This window comes from Copidosoma floridanum, unplaced genomic scaffold (assembly GCF_036245765.1).
Source record: "Copidosoma floridanum isolate Cflo_tuat_1 unplaced genomic scaffold, Cflo_Japanese_pri ptg000013l, whole genome shotgun sequence".
Lineage (NCBI taxonomy): Eukaryota > Metazoa > Arthropoda > Insecta > Hymenoptera > Encyrtidae > Copidosoma > Copidosoma floridanum.
This window is the reverse complement of record NW_028321890.1, coordinates 25,041,061-25,063,538: the sequence shown is the minus strand read 5'-3', so window position 1 is coordinate 25,063,538 and position 22,478 is coordinate 25,041,061. Positions and strand designations below refer to the sequence as shown.

Genomic DNA, 22,478 nt, shown 5'->3' with positions numbered 1-22,478 from the left:
GAGAATTTACGCGGAATCATCGCGTACACGTAATTTCGTAAAAAACATAATTTCCAGCCCCCAAGAAGGAGGAAACTCGCACAGGAGTATGGGACGATGGCGTGGCGTAATGATGGAAGAGCAGCAGAAGGAGAAATAGAAAGAGCCCGGGGGCTTTGTGCGCCGAAATCACAAATTGTCCGTCGATTATCGCTATGCACACCGTGGAACCAGCTCGTTCGCGTGGCTTTGGTTAAAGGCATTGCAAAAATATACGCGAGCGTCTCGTTTATGGCTCTTCGCGTGCGTTATACCCTATCGGATATGATCCAGCAAAGTACGCTCCAGAGCTCGAATCTCGGACGAACGAGCGAATTACTGAAAAAAGAGGTGCGGTAGATGTGGGGCGGTGCCGCGAGCGAGGAGCTCATTTTGTCTTTACTATATATATATACATATGGTTGTTGTTTTTGGTTGGTGGTAACAAAGAAAAAAAAAATCCCCAAGTGCAACTAGGGAGAACAAAACTGCAGGCGCTCCGCGTTTAATAATTGTCTTTATTACGTACTTTACGGGAAACGAAATTAACGGGAGCGTGTGTACTTGTGCCGTGGTCGATTCGCTGAAATGTGCTGTCATACCTACACTGTCCAGTTAACGCTTTCTCTGGGTTTCGAGTGCGTTCATGTGTGCTTGTAACATATAGTACTGTATACAAATATAATGTGTCCAGTGAGTTGACTATACTACACAACACTTGGCCGCAGATGTATCGGGTCTGCTAATAAGCGTCACTTGGTTGCGCCACCCCCTTTTTTCGGCTCTTAAGTTTTCTTAACTCTTTTTTTTTAATGGACACACTGAAAGGATACGGTCCTCAAAACGGTGGGAAACGAGATTTCTGCAAACTGCTCGTTTTATGAATTACCTCGAAGTTCTTTTGAAAGGCAAATGGTAATGTGGATTTATCTCAAAAGGATCGCATGAATGAAGCTTGGATTCAGTAACTCAATATGTTTGTTAAAAAAAAGTATAACGAATTGAAAGTCACCAAGTGTCGTGTATAGTTGACCGATGCTCCAAAATATGCAAAGAACTGTACTCACCGTGCATCGATTCCGGGGACGGCGGATGGTCCTTTTCCCGTTTGAGCGTATCGTTAGCTGCAACAGAGGGGAAAAAAAGAAAAAAATCACTGCAATGAACAATTCGAAAGTATATAAAAAGTTAGCCGAATGGGCACGTTGACAAACTCGTCCGAGTTTAATGTACCCATACCTAGTTATTCACCGATGGGCATTATTTACCCACCCCCGGGCCAATCAGCCAAAGTCCCCTACTGTCCTAGAAACTCATTTCCCCGAGAACGAGGGAACCATCATTGTCCGGCGTACCCTCGGCCCACGCGGCACCGGATCTTATATTCAAATAATCTATTTGGTGCCTCGAGCGCAAACGCCGGAGTATACAATACACCCACCTACACCGTACGAGCAAAGAGATGGCGGGTAATTCCAGGGAAAACGATGACCACTATACGTCAGTCACGTACATATATGTATACGTATATATACCTATAACATATATATACACACAGTTGCGGGTGCTGGTCACCCCGTGCGCCTCTGGCGGTGGCTCCTTTTCTCCACCCACGCGCCAGATACGGCACCCTGGGGGGCTGCAACTCACCCTGGACTATACACTCCCTTACCCCCACACACACACACGGAGAGGCTATCCGTATTCAGATAATCCACGCGTCGTCCAGCCACATTTCAATACGGGCTCCATACCGATCGCCTCGTCGGGGGAATATATGTGTTTATGTATCCGCAAAGTACATAATACGGGCATTGTGCGCGGTAGGTGTAGGCACGTATATATATATGTATGTATAAAATAACATGGCCTGTCCAGCGACGATAAGGCCGCGTGGGGTGTACTTTTCACATTACCCCCGCCAGCTCCTCCTCTTCCTCCTCGGGTCTAATACACCTATGCGACAACATATGCGCGCGTCTGGAATTTTTCACCGATTCTCGGGATATGATGCGGATGGCTCAATCATCAGTCGCGTGCTCCATCATTCCCGATTGTTACCGGAAAAGTGAGGGTGGCGCGGCGAGTGCGGTATGCGGGTGTCTTACATTTCTTTTTTTTCTTTCTCTATCCTTTTGGGGTCTGTTTTGCGTCACATTATGTATTATGCGTTATTGGGCGATCGTCGGGGTGAGTAATTGGGCCCGCAGCTTTGGAAGCGTTGCGATCGGTTCGGTATAGCTGCATGGAAGACCCTTTGTAATATTACGATTTATGATTTTTTTGTTTGTTGATTTTTTTTTTGTTTTTTTTTTATTGGTTACAGGTATAATCGGCAAGAATGGAAAACTAAAACTTTTCTATCGGCAAAGGAAGAAAAAGAAATCGCACATTGCCTTCTCGACTTCTACACGCCAAACCACACAGCCAGGATCACGCGTCGTCACGGAAATTCCCAGAGAGGGCAAAGTGATTCTCGTCGGCCAAGAAAAAGGAGGAGCGAAAGGTAACGTGTGTGTGTAGAGGCTTTTGGCTCCGATTTTACGGGTCCGATGAAGCGCAGACGAGGGCCATTTATTATTAAAGCGAGCTCCGATTTTTCTCTCCCCGCTGTCAGTGTTGCACGTATCGCGTGCCATGTGCAGCTATGTGTTTACGCGCATCCACTCGCGGGCCGAGCTTTAGTATTCATAAAGGTCAGTCGTACCTATATATATATATATACATATATACCACGAACTCGAGTCCGCGCCTCCGGGATATTCAACACGAGAACTCGTGTGTGTGTGTGCGTGTACCGCCTATTCGCCGGCGCGCTATTATACTTGACTCCTTTCTTCTTGCGGTGAATTTTTCAAGAAACGCGTCGATTTTCGCTTCACCGGCCTCCCCGATGATGCCGATTGACGTCGATAAAAACAATGTGCTCGTCGTACGTGAATCATCCAGCACAACGAGAGATGCAACGAGTGTATTGTGTATATATATATGTATATATATATGTATATATACGTACCCCCTAATTGCTGCGAATAAGAGCACGCGATGAAAAATTCATCCTCCCCGCGATCAATGATGCACGAGCGAGACATGTACACGGCTATACGCGTTTAAATACGTAAAGGGAACCCGTCAGCGAGAAATTCCACCTGTTAATGCAACGAGACGCGCGTCCACCGCACGGGGCGCAGCGCGAAAAAGGGCCAAGGAGCATATACATATACCCAAACACACTGAACAATTCATAAGAGGCGTGCATTGGTACGTATAGTGTGGCGTGTACACGTAATAAAAGCGAAAAATAATCCAAAAGTCCATGACTCCCTTTCCTCCGGCCCTTGGGTAGCCCTGCTGGCCTCGTTAAACATTCATCCCTCCCCCGCGCACAACGTCCCGGAGTTTGTGGTCTGACCACAACTCTGGCGCTCTCTCCCTCTATAATATATATATGTACCACACTGTACAAGCTCCCTCTGTTGTATTCGGGAAATAACAAGCGGCGGATTTTCTCTCGAGCTGATGATACGGGGGTGGCATGTTGTTATGAGGATGCTTCCACGTGTGATATAGGGAAAAAGTGTGATAAGTATACATCTCTTTTAATTTTACCGTTGCCACGTTTTTCCAAAGTTAATCGAGGCGATTTTCCTTCCCTCGCCAAGTGTTGCGTATAAATAATGCCCACCTCATTCCAATGTCGTTTGCAAATGCACGCGGGCGTGTGCTGTTTTTCCCTCTCCCTGGCTCGGCCCACCAACCATGAATACGAGATGCGGCTTTGAATCTAGTTTGCGTAGCGCCCCCCCACCCTCCCCCGGAGCGATCCCGCCCTTGGCCATCAATTTTTTAACAGCCAACCCCCTCGCGCGTGCAAGCGAATCGCCGATATGGAAAACAGGTCTCGTTCGTCTCGTATAACCGGCAACGGCGTGCAACCCCCGCCTTCGCCTCGAGTCACGTGCCTCCCACGGCCTGGTGGAAGAAATTTTCGCGCCGAGAATCGCCCGCACGCGCGGCTTTGGTAATTTATATTTCATCGTATATTGCCCGAATGTATTGTAATTATTACTGCTGACTTACATGAAATTCGACTCTTGCTTACATTACGAAGAAGAAGAAAAACAAATGGTAATCACTAGTTTTCACTAATAAATGTCACGTTTTTCTCCCTGCGTTGTATACGCGAGAGGGTTAGAATCACGCGAAATAAAAAAGAAAGGATCAACAGTAGCAATAGGGAGAACGTACCAAAGTTTCGCAACTACAAATAAATGTAGGGTCACGGTACTACAGGGGGGGTGCGGGTGAAAAAGCTGCCACTGCCCGTTCTAATTAATTTACTAATTAAAAAACTAAAATTAATGAGTCTGCTCGTGAAGGGTGGAAAAATTACAGGATTTCTCTCGCGGTATGTATACGCGTCAACGTCCCCCCACCCCCGGGAGGGTAGGGGGCGAGAGAGAAGCGGGAGAAGGGAGAGGGGAAAAAAGGTCGTATAAAAGCCGTCGCGGGCGATAGTACGGGCAGCAGCGGCGCCCCGGACTTTTTCCAATTACAAACGGCGCCATTAGTGCGCTGGAGCACCTTCTTTTCTCCACCCCTTCTCTCTTCGTTCGGCTGGCCGGCGATTTTTTTTAAAACAAGAATATTCCGCTGCAGGGACATAATGAGCGAACTTGAGCAAACTCCGTAACTGAGGGTGGGAGGGGGAAGGGGCGATAATGGCCGACGTTATGAAGAAATAAAATCCCTCTCATTTGCCCACCCCCTGCGCCTCCGTGCTGGCCTCGGTTTTCTTACCCTCGGGTGGCTCGCCCCGTTCTCGCCCTCTCGCGGTCGTCGCGCGTTTCCATGGCGACCGTCTCCTCCGAGTCGCTGCGGGGGTACGCCGGACGCCTCCCCACCCGTGCCTTCTCTTTCTTTTTATCTCTTTGTATCGCGCTGCTGATGGGGCGAGCGAGGGGGTCTGGAAAGGGTTGAGCGCAGTTCTGGACCATATATACATTCGCACGCTGATGAGTAAAAATGCCTCTCCTTTTGCCCGCTTGTATTGCGCGTTGTTGTGTATACACGCCAAGCTGGGTGATTTTTCTTCCGAGCTTTTGCTCACCGAATGTGTAACAGTAATAATACAGAAATTTGTTTTACAGGATTTGAGAAATTTTTTGCGCGATGTACAATCTACCTGATGAAGCATCGAGCATTATTTATTTGTATCCTTGAATTCGGATCGAGTAGTTTTTTTTTTTTTTTTTTTTCATGTCAGCTTTTGTTGTAGAAATTATTGATAGCTATAAGCTTTTTAAAGAATCATCTCCTCACACCATATTACCAATGTAATTACTCTTTTACTTGTACCTTGTACAGCATACAGTAAAAAAAAATCCCATTCGTTTCTAAAACAATCGAGTTTTTACGACAACCTCTGTTTCTTCGAATACATATGAACACGAATACTATACAAACAGCTCGTAGTGAAAAAACAGTCAGCTAAGATTTTTTTTTGGAAAAAAAAACCGCTGAAATTACATCAATACACCATCATCTCACTTTCTCGAGTAATAACAACCCTGAAAATTACGTACTTTCGTTCGTTCTTGTGCACATATACCCTATGTATAATCGATTTATTGAACAACAAAAAAAACCCACCAGGTCTCCGTGTATACTGTACTTGAAGGCAAAAACTACAGGCTTTCGTTTTACCTTCCGAGAAATTTCGAGAAAAATTAGTGGTTTTTATTACCCTCGTTATCCGAACCATTCCGACGTCCCTTGTATTTATCTCCCTGGCCCTTTTCTCTGTCTCGCTGTTGTCCATCGGGAAGACAATGCAACACAAAAGGGTAGCCCAACGCGGTAGTTTTTGCGCAAACCAACTGATGAAAAAACCAAGAGCAAAAAAATGCCTTACTCGATGTATCTCACCATTAAGTTTCACCAAGCAATTGCAAGAGGCCGAATATCACAAAAGGTTTTTCCTCGGATAGCTTTGTAGTTTTGATTCGTCGCCAATCATGCACCTCTCCGTAAAGTTAGGCTCACTCGTAGCAACAACTGCTCAACAAAATCATGGCTCAATCAAGTGCAGTAGCTCGAAAATCAAACAACCATCCGGGAGCTGTCCTTGCACTTCGACGCCGTGTCTCCTTTCCGTGGCCTAAAACTTGTCGATACTTTAGACCTCAACGAAAGAAAGAAGCAACATCGATCGATCTCGATCGGGCGTCGCTAATCGCTCGCAAACAGCTCGCTTTAATCGTTTGCCTAGAGAGAGAGAGAGAGAGAGAGAGAGAGAGAGAGAGAAAAGCTGACGGATCCGAAAATAATTGTCGATTAGCGGCGGGGAAGCGAGGAGAATCCGCGCTCACGCCCCTCAGGCGCGCAGATGGCGACCGACGTGCCCTTTGTGCCCCGGCGTCGTCCGAGGAGAGCGGAAAAATAGAGATGGAGTGGCTCGCCCGCACTTATTTATATTCGTTATAGCGGGGTACGTTGTACCGGGAAGACCGGAGAGATAAGGAGGGTCATTAGAAATTATTCGAAATCAGGGTGCAGTCCCTCCTTCCGTTGATTGGTGTTTTTTTGCAGATGAGGGGCGTTGGTACTGGCGTATGCGCCCGATAATCGAGAAAATCATGAGCGCGTGCAGGGCACAAAGGGTCCAACCCCTTTTTTTATTGGACAGCTCTCGGAGGGAGACGGACAACTACCCGAGCTTGGGGATGTTGTGATTGCGTCCCTCGTTTTTTTTTTTATATTCCTAATCGTGTACCGATGGATGTAGCGTTATGTACTTGTAGGAGCTGTCGGGGTCACTCGATGACGATAATGATGATGCTGCTGTTGCACACTTGGTCATAAATCTCTCGTTTTCTCTCGAGATTGCGTTCTTGCGCGTGTGGACGCAGTATACTCTGGTGAATGTGAAGCTGGCCCGTGTTTATTGAATATACGGGCAGCGCGTATCAAGGGATCATTAGATTTTTCATTTCCAATCTCCAAGGGTCATCGATCAAGTTCACTCTACACTTTGTTTTCAAGTGCTTTCCATTTGTACATTTGCTTTGAAATTCGCTCTGACGATACCCAATGGCCCAAGTTACACTCAAATATGAAAGCTCTCACGCGGTATCGCGAATCAAGCGTGGTAGGGTTGAACAGGCGCTTTCGTGGTTTCGTTAATCAGTACAGCGAAGGAGGAAAGTGCTTTGAGGTGCACAGAGAAAGTAATTACGAAGAAGGAGCCACATGGTGGGTATTTGAAACAGTGTCCAAGTATACCCTAAAGGATGAGAGGATAAAGCCGACCGACCGGGTTCGTTGTAGTCACCCGTGAAATTGTGCAGGCGGTGCGCGAGTAAGGTCGTAAACCAACCGGGAATTTACTGCATTGAGCCTCCTTGACTCTCCTTCTCTTTAGTGTCACATTCATGTAATGTATACGCGTGTACGCGAAGGTGTAGAGCGAAATAAATATAAAACATTTTTTGGTACATGACGTATATATTTTTGGATCAAAACGTGAGTAATGCATGTAAAAACACCTTTCGTTAGATGGTATTAGTTGACTTGCACCGAAAACAGATAAAAAAGAAACTGTTATTTCAGGGGTCCTCAAATGATGCTTATACTTACAAAGAATATTTTTTCGTTTTTTTTTTTTAATTATTTATTGGTCCGAGTAGTTATCAAGAATCGAAAAATAAAATGCAAGAAAGAGGAAAAAAAAGTCCACAGCATTTATACACACGTCCGTATTGCATCCACTCGTTTATTTATCAAACTAGATCGGATAAGTACGTGCCCTCCATCACAGCGCATTCTCTGATAAATGATTTATAAACTTTCGTATAATTTAATTATGAAAAATGCGGCCTTTTATGAAAAGCACGCCTCATCCCTCGCTATTCCCTCGCATGTGTACGTATAGATAAAACAAAGAGCCAAGCACGCGCTCAGGCTTTTACCAGTTTTCGCGTGATTTCCGCTGAGGATAAGCTGAATGATAATTAGCACGTTGTTTCCGCGCTAGCGGGGGCCCAGAGAGTCCCTCGCGTGATGCGCTCGATGAATATATTCATCCGATGCAAATGTAGATCGAAAAAAAAAAAAGAAGAAAAATAGTAATAAAGTAACAGTGAGACGTGATTATACGATACTCAGAGCTAAGCGCGGGGACAAAGGGTTTGATAGAACGTATACACGGAACAATCGTAAAAGCGAATTTCGCGGTAATTAACGTCGTGGGTGCAACTCCTCCCTCGAACTGTATAGCACAATTAAGCTTTGATATACCAAAGAGAGAGAGAGAGAGAGAGAGATATCTCGTGTGGGTGTTTCCAAGCACCCCAGGGTGTTACTCTCGTTCTCTTTTATACCACGTGCTTAATTGCGTGCGGTAATTAGAGAAGTTTGTTGGCAATTACCTTCGTGAATACGATGCGCACAGGTGTATACTTATCATTAGTCTTGCCGATGTTGGGTCGGATGCTACCCTACTTTGATTAGTGAAAAAAGAAAATTTCTCCATAGTATTCCTTATCAAGTGACAATCGTGTGTTGAAGAGCAACTGACGGATCCATCAAAATTAATCACAAAGATAAAACGTATGAGAGCCCATCACGCCCCCATCGCTCCAACACCCATCCGGTGGTCCAGAGCGGCAAGTACGAAAAAATTCCACGTAGCGTCCATTACTTTGGCCGCGATCGCCCACCCGCGCTACCGTCACTCGCTCGTCTCGGGCACGAGATGATTCTCGTCGAGCAAAAGGAGAAATGAAAGGGGGATGAGAGAAAAAGTTTGCAATGACGGAAAATCTAATATACCACTTGGCGAGTGCGCGCGGCCTTACCTCCCATAATTGAGTTATAAGTACGAGGGCGTCCGCCACCGGACTACACGGCTGTAGAGGAAAACAATAAGGGGCAGCTCCGCTAATCCGAGGACGATAAATTATACTCGACTAGAGTGCCCCTGGCCGCCTAGATGTCACCGAGCATACAGTCTTCAATTCCATCGGATGAAATATTATTGTTGACTACCCGAGATACACGTCAGTTTTAAAATCGCTACAGCAAAGTGTACATGCGTGCATATATTCGCGTATCTCTAAAGTATATGTTGAAATAATTATTTATAAGCATCAAAATTAAGTCCAATTAACTTGGCGTATTGACACGAACAAACGCCCCCGCGGGTAATAACACATTCGCACCAAGATTACAATATTAATATGCTCTTCTTCTTTTTTTTTTTTTTTTTTATATACGAAAGTAGCATGTGAAACGCCATAGCGCGTGCACACGCGTTATCTATACTTACGCGTATAATATATAAAATTTAATAGGCTGCGCATTTTTATTTTTCCATCAGATATTGTACACCTCATACCGTACGCATGCCAGCTTCGCCCCGTTCTCTCATTATTCAAATGGTTGTAGATAATTTTTAATTACGACGTAAATATACAAGTATACGAATCACTGATTTTTTTTTTTTTTTTTCATATACTTACTCCTGCAGAGTTGCCGGCAAGTTCTTTTGGTTGGCGCGTGTGGGGCGGGCGTTGGCTTCTGTATATATATATATACGCGGTGTATTCGCGAAAGGCAGCTAGCACTTTTGTACAGTCGATAATTACCTTCGTTCGGGTGCAAAAATACATCGATGAAAGGGTGGTACCACCACCCCCTTCCCCCACTTTCACAACTCGATCCAACGGAATCGAAGCGCGATCGGAAACGTAATTAATTAACTCGGGCGGCCTCTTGCCACTGACAGCCTCCGTCGGGGATATTATTTTCGCTCCCGTCTGTACTAATGCACGGACGCCCGAAAAATTCCACGGTTACCTCTACATGTTCAAACAATATGTGTGTGTAAGCGCGGTGGTAATTTTTATTGCGGAAATCGATATTTAATTATTGGCCCGTCGCTCATTACGACGGATGGCTTGATCAGAGTGCGTCTATGTGTATTTGTGCTGCTTACGTTTGAAGTATCACACATACACGTACCGAAATAATCGACAAAACAACCCGAGCGTTCTCACGGATCCTCCGAGCAGCTCGTCGTATGTATGTGCATATATATACTCCACGTGGTCCCGCAGTGGCGTGTCTTAATTTTCTCGTATCTTACAAGTATCATCGGGCGCGCGTGCATACATTACCGCAACAAAACGAAAACTCTTCGGCCCCCCCCTCCCAACCCAAGAGTAACACACACGGGCGCTGGTAATATTACGGCGTCGCGCGCGTTATAACCGCGAGGCGCCATATGGGTATTATATAGGGGGGGTGGGGGGGAAGTAGACGCCAGCACACGATCTCGCGGATAATGTACACAAAGAGGGGCAAGAGGGGGTTGAGGGGCTCTAACGAGGGATCCCACTCATAACGCTTAATTAAGCCGCGGTTGTATTCGCGAAAGAGAGGGGAGCAGCTCCTCGATCGTGACCCGCTCCTCTCCGCGCGGGGCCAGATCGGCCGGAGATAGCGATCTGATAGGGACGCCCTCCCAAGACCGGTGCTCCTCGCGTGTATATAATGAACCCGGGGGCATCTTTAGGGGACTACGCGACTCAATTTAGTGCACGGCTACCCAAGTATTGTGCATATCTCGCTCGGGCTTTTGTTTCATTGGGGCCGGATACAAAAAATAGAAGAAAAAAAAAAAAAAAAGAAAAGGTTGTTTTGCTTCGTAAGAGCTCGGGCACGCTCCCTTTTGATATAATGAATATACCTATACGGTCTTGTTTCGTGTGCGCCGATGCAGGAGGAGCGCGGGTATATCAATAAAATATTAATTTTTCCCTACGACGCGATCGCACAGGTAGGTCGCAATTGAGAAATTCGCCGGGACGCGAGTTAATTGAATTTAAGAGCGAAGCTGTTGTTGCTGGAACAATGTGGGGTGTATAAATAGCGAGCAGCTTGCAGAGAGAGAAAGCTTTTAAAATTTTCGCGGAGAGTAGGATCTCGGGGCTCTTTGTAGAGGTAAAACAAACGGGGAGCTTTAAACGAGGGTGAACGGTAGATCGAGTATGTATCTACCGAGTTGCTTTGAATTTTTTTTTTTTTTTTTTTTTTTTTTTTTTTCTCATACGCATATCTTTTCCTCCGTCGAGGTGATTCGCGACGCGGGGTGGACTTCGATAATCCTTGGAATCGATGGAGACGCGCCCCCGAGAAATCCGCCGATAATGCAAAGCGTGACTGACGTCCGACCCATCGGAATAATCCGCTTAAACTATCGTTATGGGCTTAGTCGCGAAACACCGCAAGTGCACCGTTTCGTTGTTTAAATTTATGCGAGAAATTAACTTTTGCTTTTACCTTTTTTTTTTTCTCCTTTTATTGGCAGGTGATTTTACGTCGTTTGTGTTTGCAAAAATTTCACGCAACCAAAGAATTCGTATGCAGCAGTATTTCACAAAAAAATTTAGAATATTTTCAAACACGTTTCTGTGATAGATGGTATTTTGGTCATGTAATTTAGACGGGTATTGCTTTTGCGTCTTTTCGTAAGTGTGTGCTCGTATCTGTTCAGTAGGACACAATACACGTTTGTCCTGAATTCAAGTTCAAGTATGGTAAAATCCACACTCTGTACTAACTTCACCATACCAACAGTATACACCATAATAATCATAAAATTTATTAAGTCCTACCCCTGTACCCTCGAAATCTTAAGAACTGTTTTGTTGTTTTTTTTTGTTTTTTTGGAGTCCAATTTAAACATTTTGGCTCCACAATAACCACAATCTGCACCAAATATGACTTGCAGTTACCTACACATAATTCCGAAACAGCTGTAACGTATGTATGTTTTCACACGAAACAAAAGCGTAAAGAGTTGAATATAAACAAACGTATTATTTAGTTTCTCGTCCACACGTATCCCTCCGCATCGAGATGTATCTATTTATAAGCCCGAATCAAAGATGCCCACAGCCCGAGCTATTTAAAATTTAACCCCATTACCGAGCAGGCAATTAAAAAGCAATCTCTTTCGAATTATTTCGTCCACGGGCGTATTAAAGCCTTCAAAAATCAAAGCCACGAGCATCGAGACCGCGATAGAGATCTCACCGCCGGTGCACACGTAACGCGGCGCCACTCGGAGTATCAAAGTAATAATTCCAACCTGAGGAATGAAAAAAAAAAAAAAAAAAAAAAAAAAAATGATCCAGAATCATCGCTGCGATAAAAATCACGCTCTCGAGCTCGGGAACAACACTCGTACGTACGAGAAAACGAAGAGAAAGATCATGGCGCTGGAGAGAACTGTGAGCCCCAATACGGATGATCTCCCGCGAGATATCGCCTGATGCCATACATCTGTACCCGTGGACGTAAAATACCCTACGAGAGCGTGCAGGGGTGGATGATTTTAAAATGGCGATCTCCCCCTTTCGGTGCCGCGCGCCACGGCTATTCGACCGTATGCGACCCCAATAGCTGCAATCTGCTTTAATCATCGAAACCAGGAAGGGGAAGAGAGAGAGCTTGGTTGGTTTGCATTTGAAACTCGTCGTCTGCGTTTGACGGCGCGACGTCTCTCTTACATATCGAATGGAGTCGTTTTATTTGGTTGGATAATCGTATGGCTCGATTCATATACGGAAGTGGTACGGTTTCATTGCATATAGCGATACAAAGAGGATGGAAATACGTATGGTTGATTCCGAAATAATTGTTTATTTCTATACAAATCGAGGAAAAGCGATCCGCGCGACGGTTGCCAAAGTCGCACGAGTTTTTCCATTGTTCCTGGCGGTACCATCGCGTACACAGGAGCGACCAATAGGCGCAAAGCTCTCTGCATAATGGATGCGCCGGAGAGTGTATACATGCGTACGTGGGGATGAATCAGAGAAACAGCGCGTGCAGGGGGGGGGGTGGCAATCAGCATTAGCCGTGACATATCCACCATTACGCCGGCGCGTGTAGAGTTTAAAACCGAGTCGAGGGGAGATGCGGATTTTTTGGGTTACATGTGTATACGTGCGAGAGAGGGGGAGGGTGGTGGTATACATAGCGCGGGGGTGTTTGTACGCAGCTTCACGACGAGTTTAACGGTCACGGGGTGTGTTGCGAGCTTCTTTTTCTCCCTCCCTCCTTTTGTTTTTACAATTCGGCTTGTGGACTCTATTTTTTTTTTCTCACGCAGCAAGGCTAACCAAAGGGTTACGTACAAAGCAGATGCTGATATCGCTAATCGGAATCTATCGCGGCAACCCTCCAATTAACGAAGCGGGTAATCGTATGCACCTGTAATTAAGACCTCTACGCCTCTGATTTAACGAGCAAGAGAACGCCTTCTCTCTTGTGGTCTCTTTTTTTCCTCGTTTGATTATTCCTTGATTATTTTCACTTTTATCGCTACCCTCCATTCGGAAAAATTGTACCAAAATAATATGTATACTGTATAATTTACGTTACCGTAGTTTTTTTTTTCTCTCGTATTAATATTAACATTTTTTCTACTTTGCTATAGATCATACGATTATTCATCATACTGTATACCTACATTTCTTAAACGTGCCGTCGTACAGCGCGTCGTAGGTCGCGTAAAAGTCCTTGAACCTCCTGTAATCCTTGACCAGATAGGGCTGCATGACGACGGAACGAAAGTAGCTCTCGCAGTGGTGGCCGATCGACTCGTCGGTCCCGGTCACCATTGGTAACGATTTACTCGTCACTTTTGGGGTCCGATATTGCACAACAACAACCACCCGCCAACCTCCCTCTTTTGTATGTGTACAATATACGTTATACTTTATATACCCCCGATGGTAAAACGCGGGATAAAAATAGAAAATAGCTTGAAAAGTGCCGTTGTTGCAGTTACACCCCCGTCCTTCGTGTCCGTTTGATTAATTGTGTCGCGCAAGTATGGCCAGCCTCCCTGCACTTTTCACTTATGCACTGTGCATCGGTACGTATAAAAACGCGCGCGCAAACACTCACTTGGCTCACAATGGACGGAGAACAAGAAAAAGTTGGTGGTAAGAAGAAACGTAGTTCTTATTTATATACGTGTACGTCCTCCCTCGCAATAATACAATATATAAAAACGTCAAGGTGCGAAGAAAGAGAGATAGAGAGGGTGGGAGGGTGAGCCCGAACAATAGCCGAGTGCCAACTAAGGGAGCGCGTAAGCGCGTCGCCGCCGAGTGGAGCACACTGCCGCCGAGCAACTTACCGCGTCCATTCGGACACTGGTCAGTATTCTTTTTCCCCTCTCCCGGTACTTTCGGTCAGCTGTTCGCCCCCGCACCGAGCGCCCACACCACTATATGTGCATATACACATCTATACTCTCTCGCTCTCTCTTTGGCTCCAATGTACGTGTATATCACCACCACCTACCCCTACGGAAAAGCTTCTTCTCCGCCCGCGAGGGTACATACATTATCCCCTACACTGGACTCCCTCTGTGTGGCTGCTGTATGTGTGTGGGGGTACGTGGTACAGTCGCCGTGATCCCCCGAACGGTATCGAGGAGCACGCGTAGGTGCGCGAGTGAGGCCTCTGAATTATAGAGAGCCGCCCTTCTCCGCCACCTCCTCGGCCCACATCGGGAGCGAGCGCGAGCGGCCTTTTAATTTCGGATGTTGGCGGATATATATACGTCTGTTACAGCCACCGAGGGTATGTGTGTGCGAGGGGCTGTAAAATCCTCGAGTGCTGAAATCGCCCCTTGAAAGTGGGCAGATGAGAGGAAAAGCACTTTGTGAAAGAGAGAGACGAGGAGGCAAGAGTTGGTTTTTTTTTTTTTTTTTTTTTTTTTTTTTTCTGGACACTATACCGCTACAACTATACTCCCGAATTTTTCGGGAGGCGCTGTTAAGTTGTAAAACGCACGTGTTCTCGGAAACGGGGAAAATCGGCCTTTACCGGCTCTTTTTTTTTTCCTCCAACGTTTTCCCCCTTTTTTTTCGTTCCTTTTTAGACAGTGTTACGTGGGACACTGTTGCTGGCAAACTTGTTTACGCGCACTGATGAGCGATGAATGCGAGAGTTTCTCTTTTTTACTTTTACTCCTCCCGTTTACTTGGAATTAATACCATAGGGGTGAATTTTTGAATTTAACAGGATTTATTCATGCCAAGGGTGGTAGACACCCGTATGGCAAAAGCAAGTTTACATGGCATACATCGTATAATTATTAATAGTAAACATTAAATTTAAATCTAAATCACAAGAAATCGCAAGAACGCCATCATTAACAGCATTTACAATATTTACATCAGCAATACAAAGCATTATGAACTCTTAAGTGTATGGTATCGCTACAATATACATCTTAGTTTACAAAGTTATAACTTCACGACGCAGGGATAGTGACAATACAAATCATGAGTATCGGACAAAAGGACAACGAAAACGAAGAGCTATATAATTTGCTGTTTTGCGCTAGATAACTGCTTACGTACTCCTATTTTGCTCAAACAGATAGTTGTAATATGCCAACTTAAATGATCCAAGCGAGTCCCGCAGTCGGATAGTTGGTGGGATTGAATCCCACAACTTCATTGCTCGCTGGGAAAAAGATAGAGCATAAATATTTAAATAAGCGCGTGGAATATTAAAACCCGACTGCGGGAGGCGCTCTGATCTTCGCAGTTCCTGATCTGCCGGCGGGAAAACTTCATATAGATACCTAGGCTCCTGCGTGGTAAGTGTCTTGTACGTGGTTACAGCCAAAAAATAGTCACGCCTAACGCTCGGTCGCAACCACCCCAGCTTCACATAATATTTTTGCAGCGATGCATCGCGTCTGAGGTTAAATATAAATCTTACAACTGTGTTTGCAAGTCGATCCAATTTCACAGAGAGATAACCTGATAAGCCCCCATACACCAAGCATGCGTAATCAAAATGCGGTATGATGAGGGTGGACGCGAGCATCGCTTTAAAAGAGCTAGATAGGAGTCTCGCCCGATATCGCAACCGATACAGCACCCCGTGCACTCGCGAACACACAGAACCCACATGCGCATTCCAGCTAAGATCGTCGGTTAGCCAAACGCCAAGTGTCTTAACCTTTTTGACCAATGGCACCGTCCGACCACCAGCCATGAGGGGCGGAAGGTCCGTCGCATCCACGCGCATAAGGGTCTGACATGTACCTGCCAGGATCGCATATAACTTTCCATAGTTAAATTGGAGCCCACACGCATCTGCCCAATGTACAACCCTTTCTATATCTTCATTAAATTGTTGGATGGTTTGCACCAACTCCGCTGGCTTGCATGATAAATAAAGCTGCAAATCATCAGCAAACCAAAAAAAACCAACTCTTGCCTCCTCGTCTCTCTCTTTCACAAAGTGCTTTTCCTCTCATCTGCCCACTTTCAAGGGGCGATTTCAGCACTCGAGGATTTTACAGCCCCTCGCACACACATACCCTCGGTGGCTGTAACAGACGTATATATATCCGCCAACATCCGAAAAAAAAAAAAAAAAAAAACAGGCATTCCTCGATGAGTTCCGTGCGAATGGAGGGTTGAATTTTCCAAGAGAGATTTTTTTTTTTTTTTTTTTTTTTTTTTAAAGGACCGACGAATTTTAATGCGTTTTATGGGTTTTCAAAGGGACCTTGTAAATCCATGAGTTTCAGGGATTAGTATTACCAATTTAACTGTAAAAGCAATTTTTTGTGCCCAACATAACGTATTTTAGCTATCGTAAATTCATAAATTACTGTACGCTCCCAATAAAAGAATTTAGTGAAATTAAAGAAGAAAAAAAATGTGCTTCTACGCAAAAGATGACGAGCAAAATGTAAATCGCGAGGTCATGTACTCGTGGTGTTGTACACACAAAAACGTTATGTATACATAACGAAGATGAAGAAAAAAAGGAAGGAAGGAAGGAGACGGCCGGTTGATGTTTTTTCACGGAAAAGCAAGGATGGGGCGCGTGTCCAGCCCGAGAGGCCAAGTCCAGGCAGCAGAAGGCGACGGGGGGATTAGAAACATGAAAAATGATACGCCCCTCCTGTCGCCGGGTTTTTCATAAAAATGTCGGACAGTCGGTGCCCCGATCGAGTGACCCCACCTTGCCCCCCCTCGACAACCTCGTGACATAATACACGGGCTCCGCTGTCCCTTAAGTATATCATGATGAAGCGTATAAACCGAGTATAGGTACTGTATGACCCTTCTGCTGTTGGAGAAAAAGCGCGAGCCCCCTTTCACCGTTTTTGATGCTGGTGTTGGTACATGTCGAGGTATTATTATGGATATAGGGACGAAAATGTAGTCAAGGTCAGCAGTCACGATATGACACATGCCTTATGAGACGGACGATGATGCGTGTACAATGCAGGGAGGAGACTCGGGCCCGGTTGTCCCGTCCCTCCTCCTTTCTTTTTAATACCTGTCTGTGCTCCATCGGGACATTATACCTGCAGATCGGTGTAACATGGGTGCTGGTACTTTTGTACTCGATTTTCCAACCAAAATGGCTAAAGTATAAAAAGGACCTATCTGTTATATCGATTCCTTCTGGGCCGTATTAATTGCTAAGAAAAGTTTTTCCATCGGAGCACACGATTCTCTCAAGGATAATGGTGTAAAAAAATGATACCATATATTACAATCAATTGTGCACAAGTGTTCAAAGGTCGTTGAATGGTTTTTTTTTCACATACGAGAACTATAAGATAACGCATTTGGAGAAAAGCCAGGAATACAACCTATGAATTTGAGATCAGGGGGCCATTTGTTTCCTTCGAGTAAGGATTATAAAACGATACGAGCTTGTTAATGATTCGCAAATTAAAGAGCAATCAACTATTTTTCTCATTAACCCGGTAGCCACGTGACTTACCTTTTGGATTGAACTACGAGTTGTACGTGTTATAGGTATACATCAAGATAGCAAATGTATTTAAAAATATTTTTAAAAATATGATAATCAAGGGTTAATCGATAATATTTAGTACTCACTCATTGGATGATGCGATGATACGTAGAGAGCCTGCATACCCAGCAATTCCATTTCACCAATCTGTGAATGAAAAAAAAAAAAAAAAAAAAAAACATGACAAGTTATTGTATATAATGATAAAATATTGTGATCTGATAAACTCGGTGTGACATAAGTAGCACGGGTCAAAGCTGACACGAAAACGAAGCTCATTGCTGTCCAAGAAAAATGAATTGGGACGGGGAGGGAAGGAAACCGCGACCCTAAAATACATTGTATCCGGAGCACGGACACGCGCAGCCAATATTTAAACGAGCGTCCCATCGACATTAGCATGCGAGGCCCAAAGGACGCAATAAGCAGCAAATAAACACGTTTTCATTCCCCTCGATCAACACGAGCCACACCTATGTAAATAAACGCGGCGACCAAACTCGGACCCATTTAAATGCACACGATACATATATTATGTATATATCCAACCGTGCATACGCACACGCACGCACACAAACAGCAAGGATTTTTCATTTTTGAACTAACGCGTGGAGTAATCGGATTTCTGCCGGGCAGTTTCGCACCCCTCCCCGGGAGAAATAAAAGGAGCGTAGAAAAGAGAGAGAGAGAGAGAGAGGAACCAATTGAAATTCGGCTCGCGCGTCCGAGACACGTGTCGCGCGTCGAGTCCGCGCTCTTCTCCCCCCTTCCGTTGCGACCGAGACCGTATAACTTCCCACCCGGAAATTTGTCCCCAAAAGCGGGGCACTGCAGCTAACAACAATTAGGCCAATAATTCACTCGAGAGCTCCCTCTCTTTCTTTTTTTCTTTTCCCTCTCCTCTTCTCGCACGTAAGTGCCGAGCGGGCAATTATTCAAGAAAAGTCCGCTGCTGGCCGTGCACACGTCTCGAGTGCCCCTCAGAACGAAGGGGGACGAGCCGGGTCCGTGTGGCTCGCATAATGGCGCGAGTGACCATCTCCCTCCCTCCCCCCGGGGGCTCTCGTGAATATTCCAACCCCGATGATTCGATTCGACAATGGAGCGCGTTCCGGAGCCGAACAATGCCCCGGTCAAGCGCGGTAGAGGAGAGCCGAGGGGTGCTGCTACCCGCCGCCCGAAACATTGTACCGGCTGGGGTTGCGTGGGTGGGGTCAAAGTACTCCCCCTCTATACCCCCTCCTTGGCAAAGTATTCCTCCCCCTGCGTGGATCCGAAGAGATGCTTGCAACGAGAGCTTTTGGCCGCTAATTTATTATTAATGTCCACTTACGTCATGTACACACCGAGCTTTGCGAATTAAAATTCATGCGACACGACGTTCTCGCAGCGACACTCGGTGTGGATGTTATTTTGTTCGGGGCACGAGAGGGTGTGTGTTTCGAGGAATCGATACTTTTTCCAGAGCAAACATTGTGAGAGCGCGAGCGTTATGGGTTCGGAGGCGTGTGTCCCGTGTATGCGCAACACTTTGAAGTGCTGATGGTTAATGGAACTCGACGAAGGTACATTTTTACTCAATTATCGTCGTCGCAGTCGCAGGAGCCATGAAGAGCGCGATGATCGATGATCCGTTCTCCTCCGCGCGTGCAACGGTATACTGCCTATACGTGTACACACATATACATAGGGTTCTCTGACCACTGGTCATCGGAGGAGCCGAGTCAATCATTTACCAAAGTTTCTTGGGTGCAGCGCTTTTTCACGGGAATAGAAAAGTTTTCCGCTCTCGGCAGTGAAAAGTCCCGGGGAGATCTACCTATCATCAATTACCGAATTTCGGCTTGCGTCGACTCTATATTTTTACTTTTTCAAAATCCGTCGATGAGCTCCTCTTCTCGGCTTTGTGTGATGATCTCGAGTGTACTTTTTAACAAATAACAATTTTTATTGATTGATTGTTACAAAAACACGAATATGATTGCTCGACCGAGTGCTTTGGTGTCTCGGAGGGGGAAAAAAAATATACGTTTGGACAAATTGTGCGAGCTATATACGGTATATAAACCAACGCCATAAAGTTTACGACGAAAAATGCGTCATGCTACATATGTATAAAGTATTCCCGAAAACGCAGAGCAGAAAACCGGGAATAGCAGCTTCCAGTGTTGATAATAGCGTCAGATTGTTGCCCGAGTGCAGAATTGGTGGTATGGTTGGTCGGCCGGCTGCACGTTTCCCTGTTTGTACAATCCACTCTCTCTCTCTCGCTTTTCGTTGCTGCTCTTCCTTCCTTTCTTTCTTTCATTCTCTCTCCCCCGATTTTTCGACACAGCTATACAGAGCTGCTGTACCCCAGCAACATTTTTCTCTGCTGCACTTTTCCATATGTGTATATTATAATATACATCTAGCACCCTTGGGCTCCCTTTTTCCCTCTAGAGTAGTCCACAGCGCACCTCCTTGTCTATATATATATAAATATCGTGCGTGTAGTTTGGCGTATCGCTGATGGACGGCCCGAGTGATTCGATAATACTGCCAAAATTGGAGATAAGCATCGAGACAGAAACGAGGGCCAACTGGGTTTTCGGGATATTTTTGATGCACGTAGGCGTTTTTCGGTAATGCAGTCGTTTTTCGGGGTACAGATTGACGAATATTATAGGGTTGTTTAGTTACTCAACTCCGAGCACTTGGTTATAATTAATGCAACATCCCGACTGTTGGAGCAAAAACACAACTTGGCATTTGTCTGTTTGTATGATTTTTTGATACGTGTCGGAGAAATTTTAATTCAAAGTACCTCGTGTATGAACAATTGTGCAAATCTAATAAATGCAGTACTTATTTACTTCAACGTATTATAAATGTCAAGGTCTGTATAATTTAATGGGAAACATTGTTAGAAATCCTAGCCACGTCAGAACATTGAGCGACACGCTTACATTTTTTTTCGTAGTCGATGATCGCGTACATAAATAAGCATCCTTACGGGCAGCCAGTTTTTTTTCCTCCACGCCACATAAGTGGCTAAAATAGCTGCGGGTGGGCGATAAACCAATTGTCAATCGACAGTAGCGAGCAAGGGCTTCGATCCATAATGCGCCCGCAACTTTGTAATTGGTAATGTAGAACCCATCGATTGAATACATTACTATGTAAAGGTACACGCATCTCTATACATACGAATTCTAAAAAAGTTACTCTAAGATAAGCGCCCTCAGACGCTCTGCTGTCTAGACCCATCACCAATTACAAAGTTGCGGGCGCATTATGGATCGAAGCCCTTGCTCGCTACTGTCGATTGACAATTGGTTTATCGCCCACCCGCAGCTATTTTAGCCACTTATGTGGCGTGGAGGAAAAAAAACTGGCTGCCCGTAAGGATGCTTATTTATGTACGCGATCATCGACTACGAAAAAAAATGTAAGCGTGTCGCTCAATGTTCTGACGTGGCTAGGATTTCTAACAATGTTTCCCATTAAATTATACAGACCTTGACATTTATAATACGTTGAAGTAAATAAGTACTGCATTTATTAGATTTGCACAATTGTTCATACACGAGGTACTTTGAATTAAAATTTCTCCGACACGTATCAAAAAATCATACAAACAGACAAATGCCAAGTTGTGTTTTTGCTCCAACAGTCGGGATGTTGCATTAATTATAACCAAGTGCTCGGAGTTGAGTAACTAAACAACCCTATAATATTCGTCAATCTGTACCCCGAAAAACGACTGCATTACCGAAAAACGCCTACGTGCATCAAAAATATCCCGAAAACCCAGTTGGCCCTCGTTTCTGTCTCGATGCTTATCTCCAATTTTGGCAGTATTATCGAATCACTCGGGCCGTCCATCAGCGATACGCCAAACTACACGCACGATATTTATATATATATAGACAAGGAGGTGCGCTGTGGACTACTCTAGAGGGAAAAAGGGAGCCCAAGGGTGCTAGATGTATATTATAATATACACATATGGAAAAGTGCAGCAGAGAAAAATGTTGCTGGGGTACAGCAGCTCTGTATAGCTGTGTCGAAAAATCGGGGGAGAGAGAATGAAAGAAAGAAAGGAAGGAAGAGCAGCAACGAAAAGCGAGAGAGAGAGAGTGGATTGTACAAACAGGGAAACGTGCAGCCGGCCGACCAACCATACCACCAATTCTGCACTCGGGCAACAATCTGACGCTATTATCAACACTGGAAGCTGCTATTCCCGGTTTTCTGCTCTGCGTTTTCGGGAATACTTTATACATATGTAGCATGACGCATTTTTCGTCGTAAACTTTATGGCGTTGGTTTATATACCGTATATAGCTCGCACAATTTGTCCAAACGTATATTTTTTTTCCCCCTCCGAGACACCAAAGCACTCGGTCGAGCAATCATATTCGTGTTTTTGTAACAATCAATCAATAAAAATTGTTATTTGTTAAAAAGTACACTCGAGATCATCACACAAAGCCGAGAAGAGGAGCTCATCGACGGATTTTGAAAAAGTAAAAATATAGAGTCGACGCAAGCCGAAATTCGGTAATTGATGATAGGTAGATCTCCCCGGGACT

At 45.1% G+C, this 22,478-nt stretch overlaps 1 protein-coding gene across 3 annotated transcripts in view; it reads right to left on the bottom strand.

Annotated features, from left to right (window-relative positions):
* LOC106647322 (uncharacterized) overlaps positions 1–22,478 on the bottom strand; it is a 131,943-nt gene that overhangs the window by 27,695 nt on the left and 81,770 nt on the right. For all 3 annotated transcript variants that reach the window (XM_089591379.1, XM_089591380.1, XM_089591381.1), the window contains one exon: positions 1,086–1,142. In XM_089591379.1, coding sequence (XP_089447505.1) covers positions 1,086–1,142 — 57 coding nt within the window. The remainder of the gene's footprint in view (positions 1–1,085; positions 1,143–22,478) is intronic.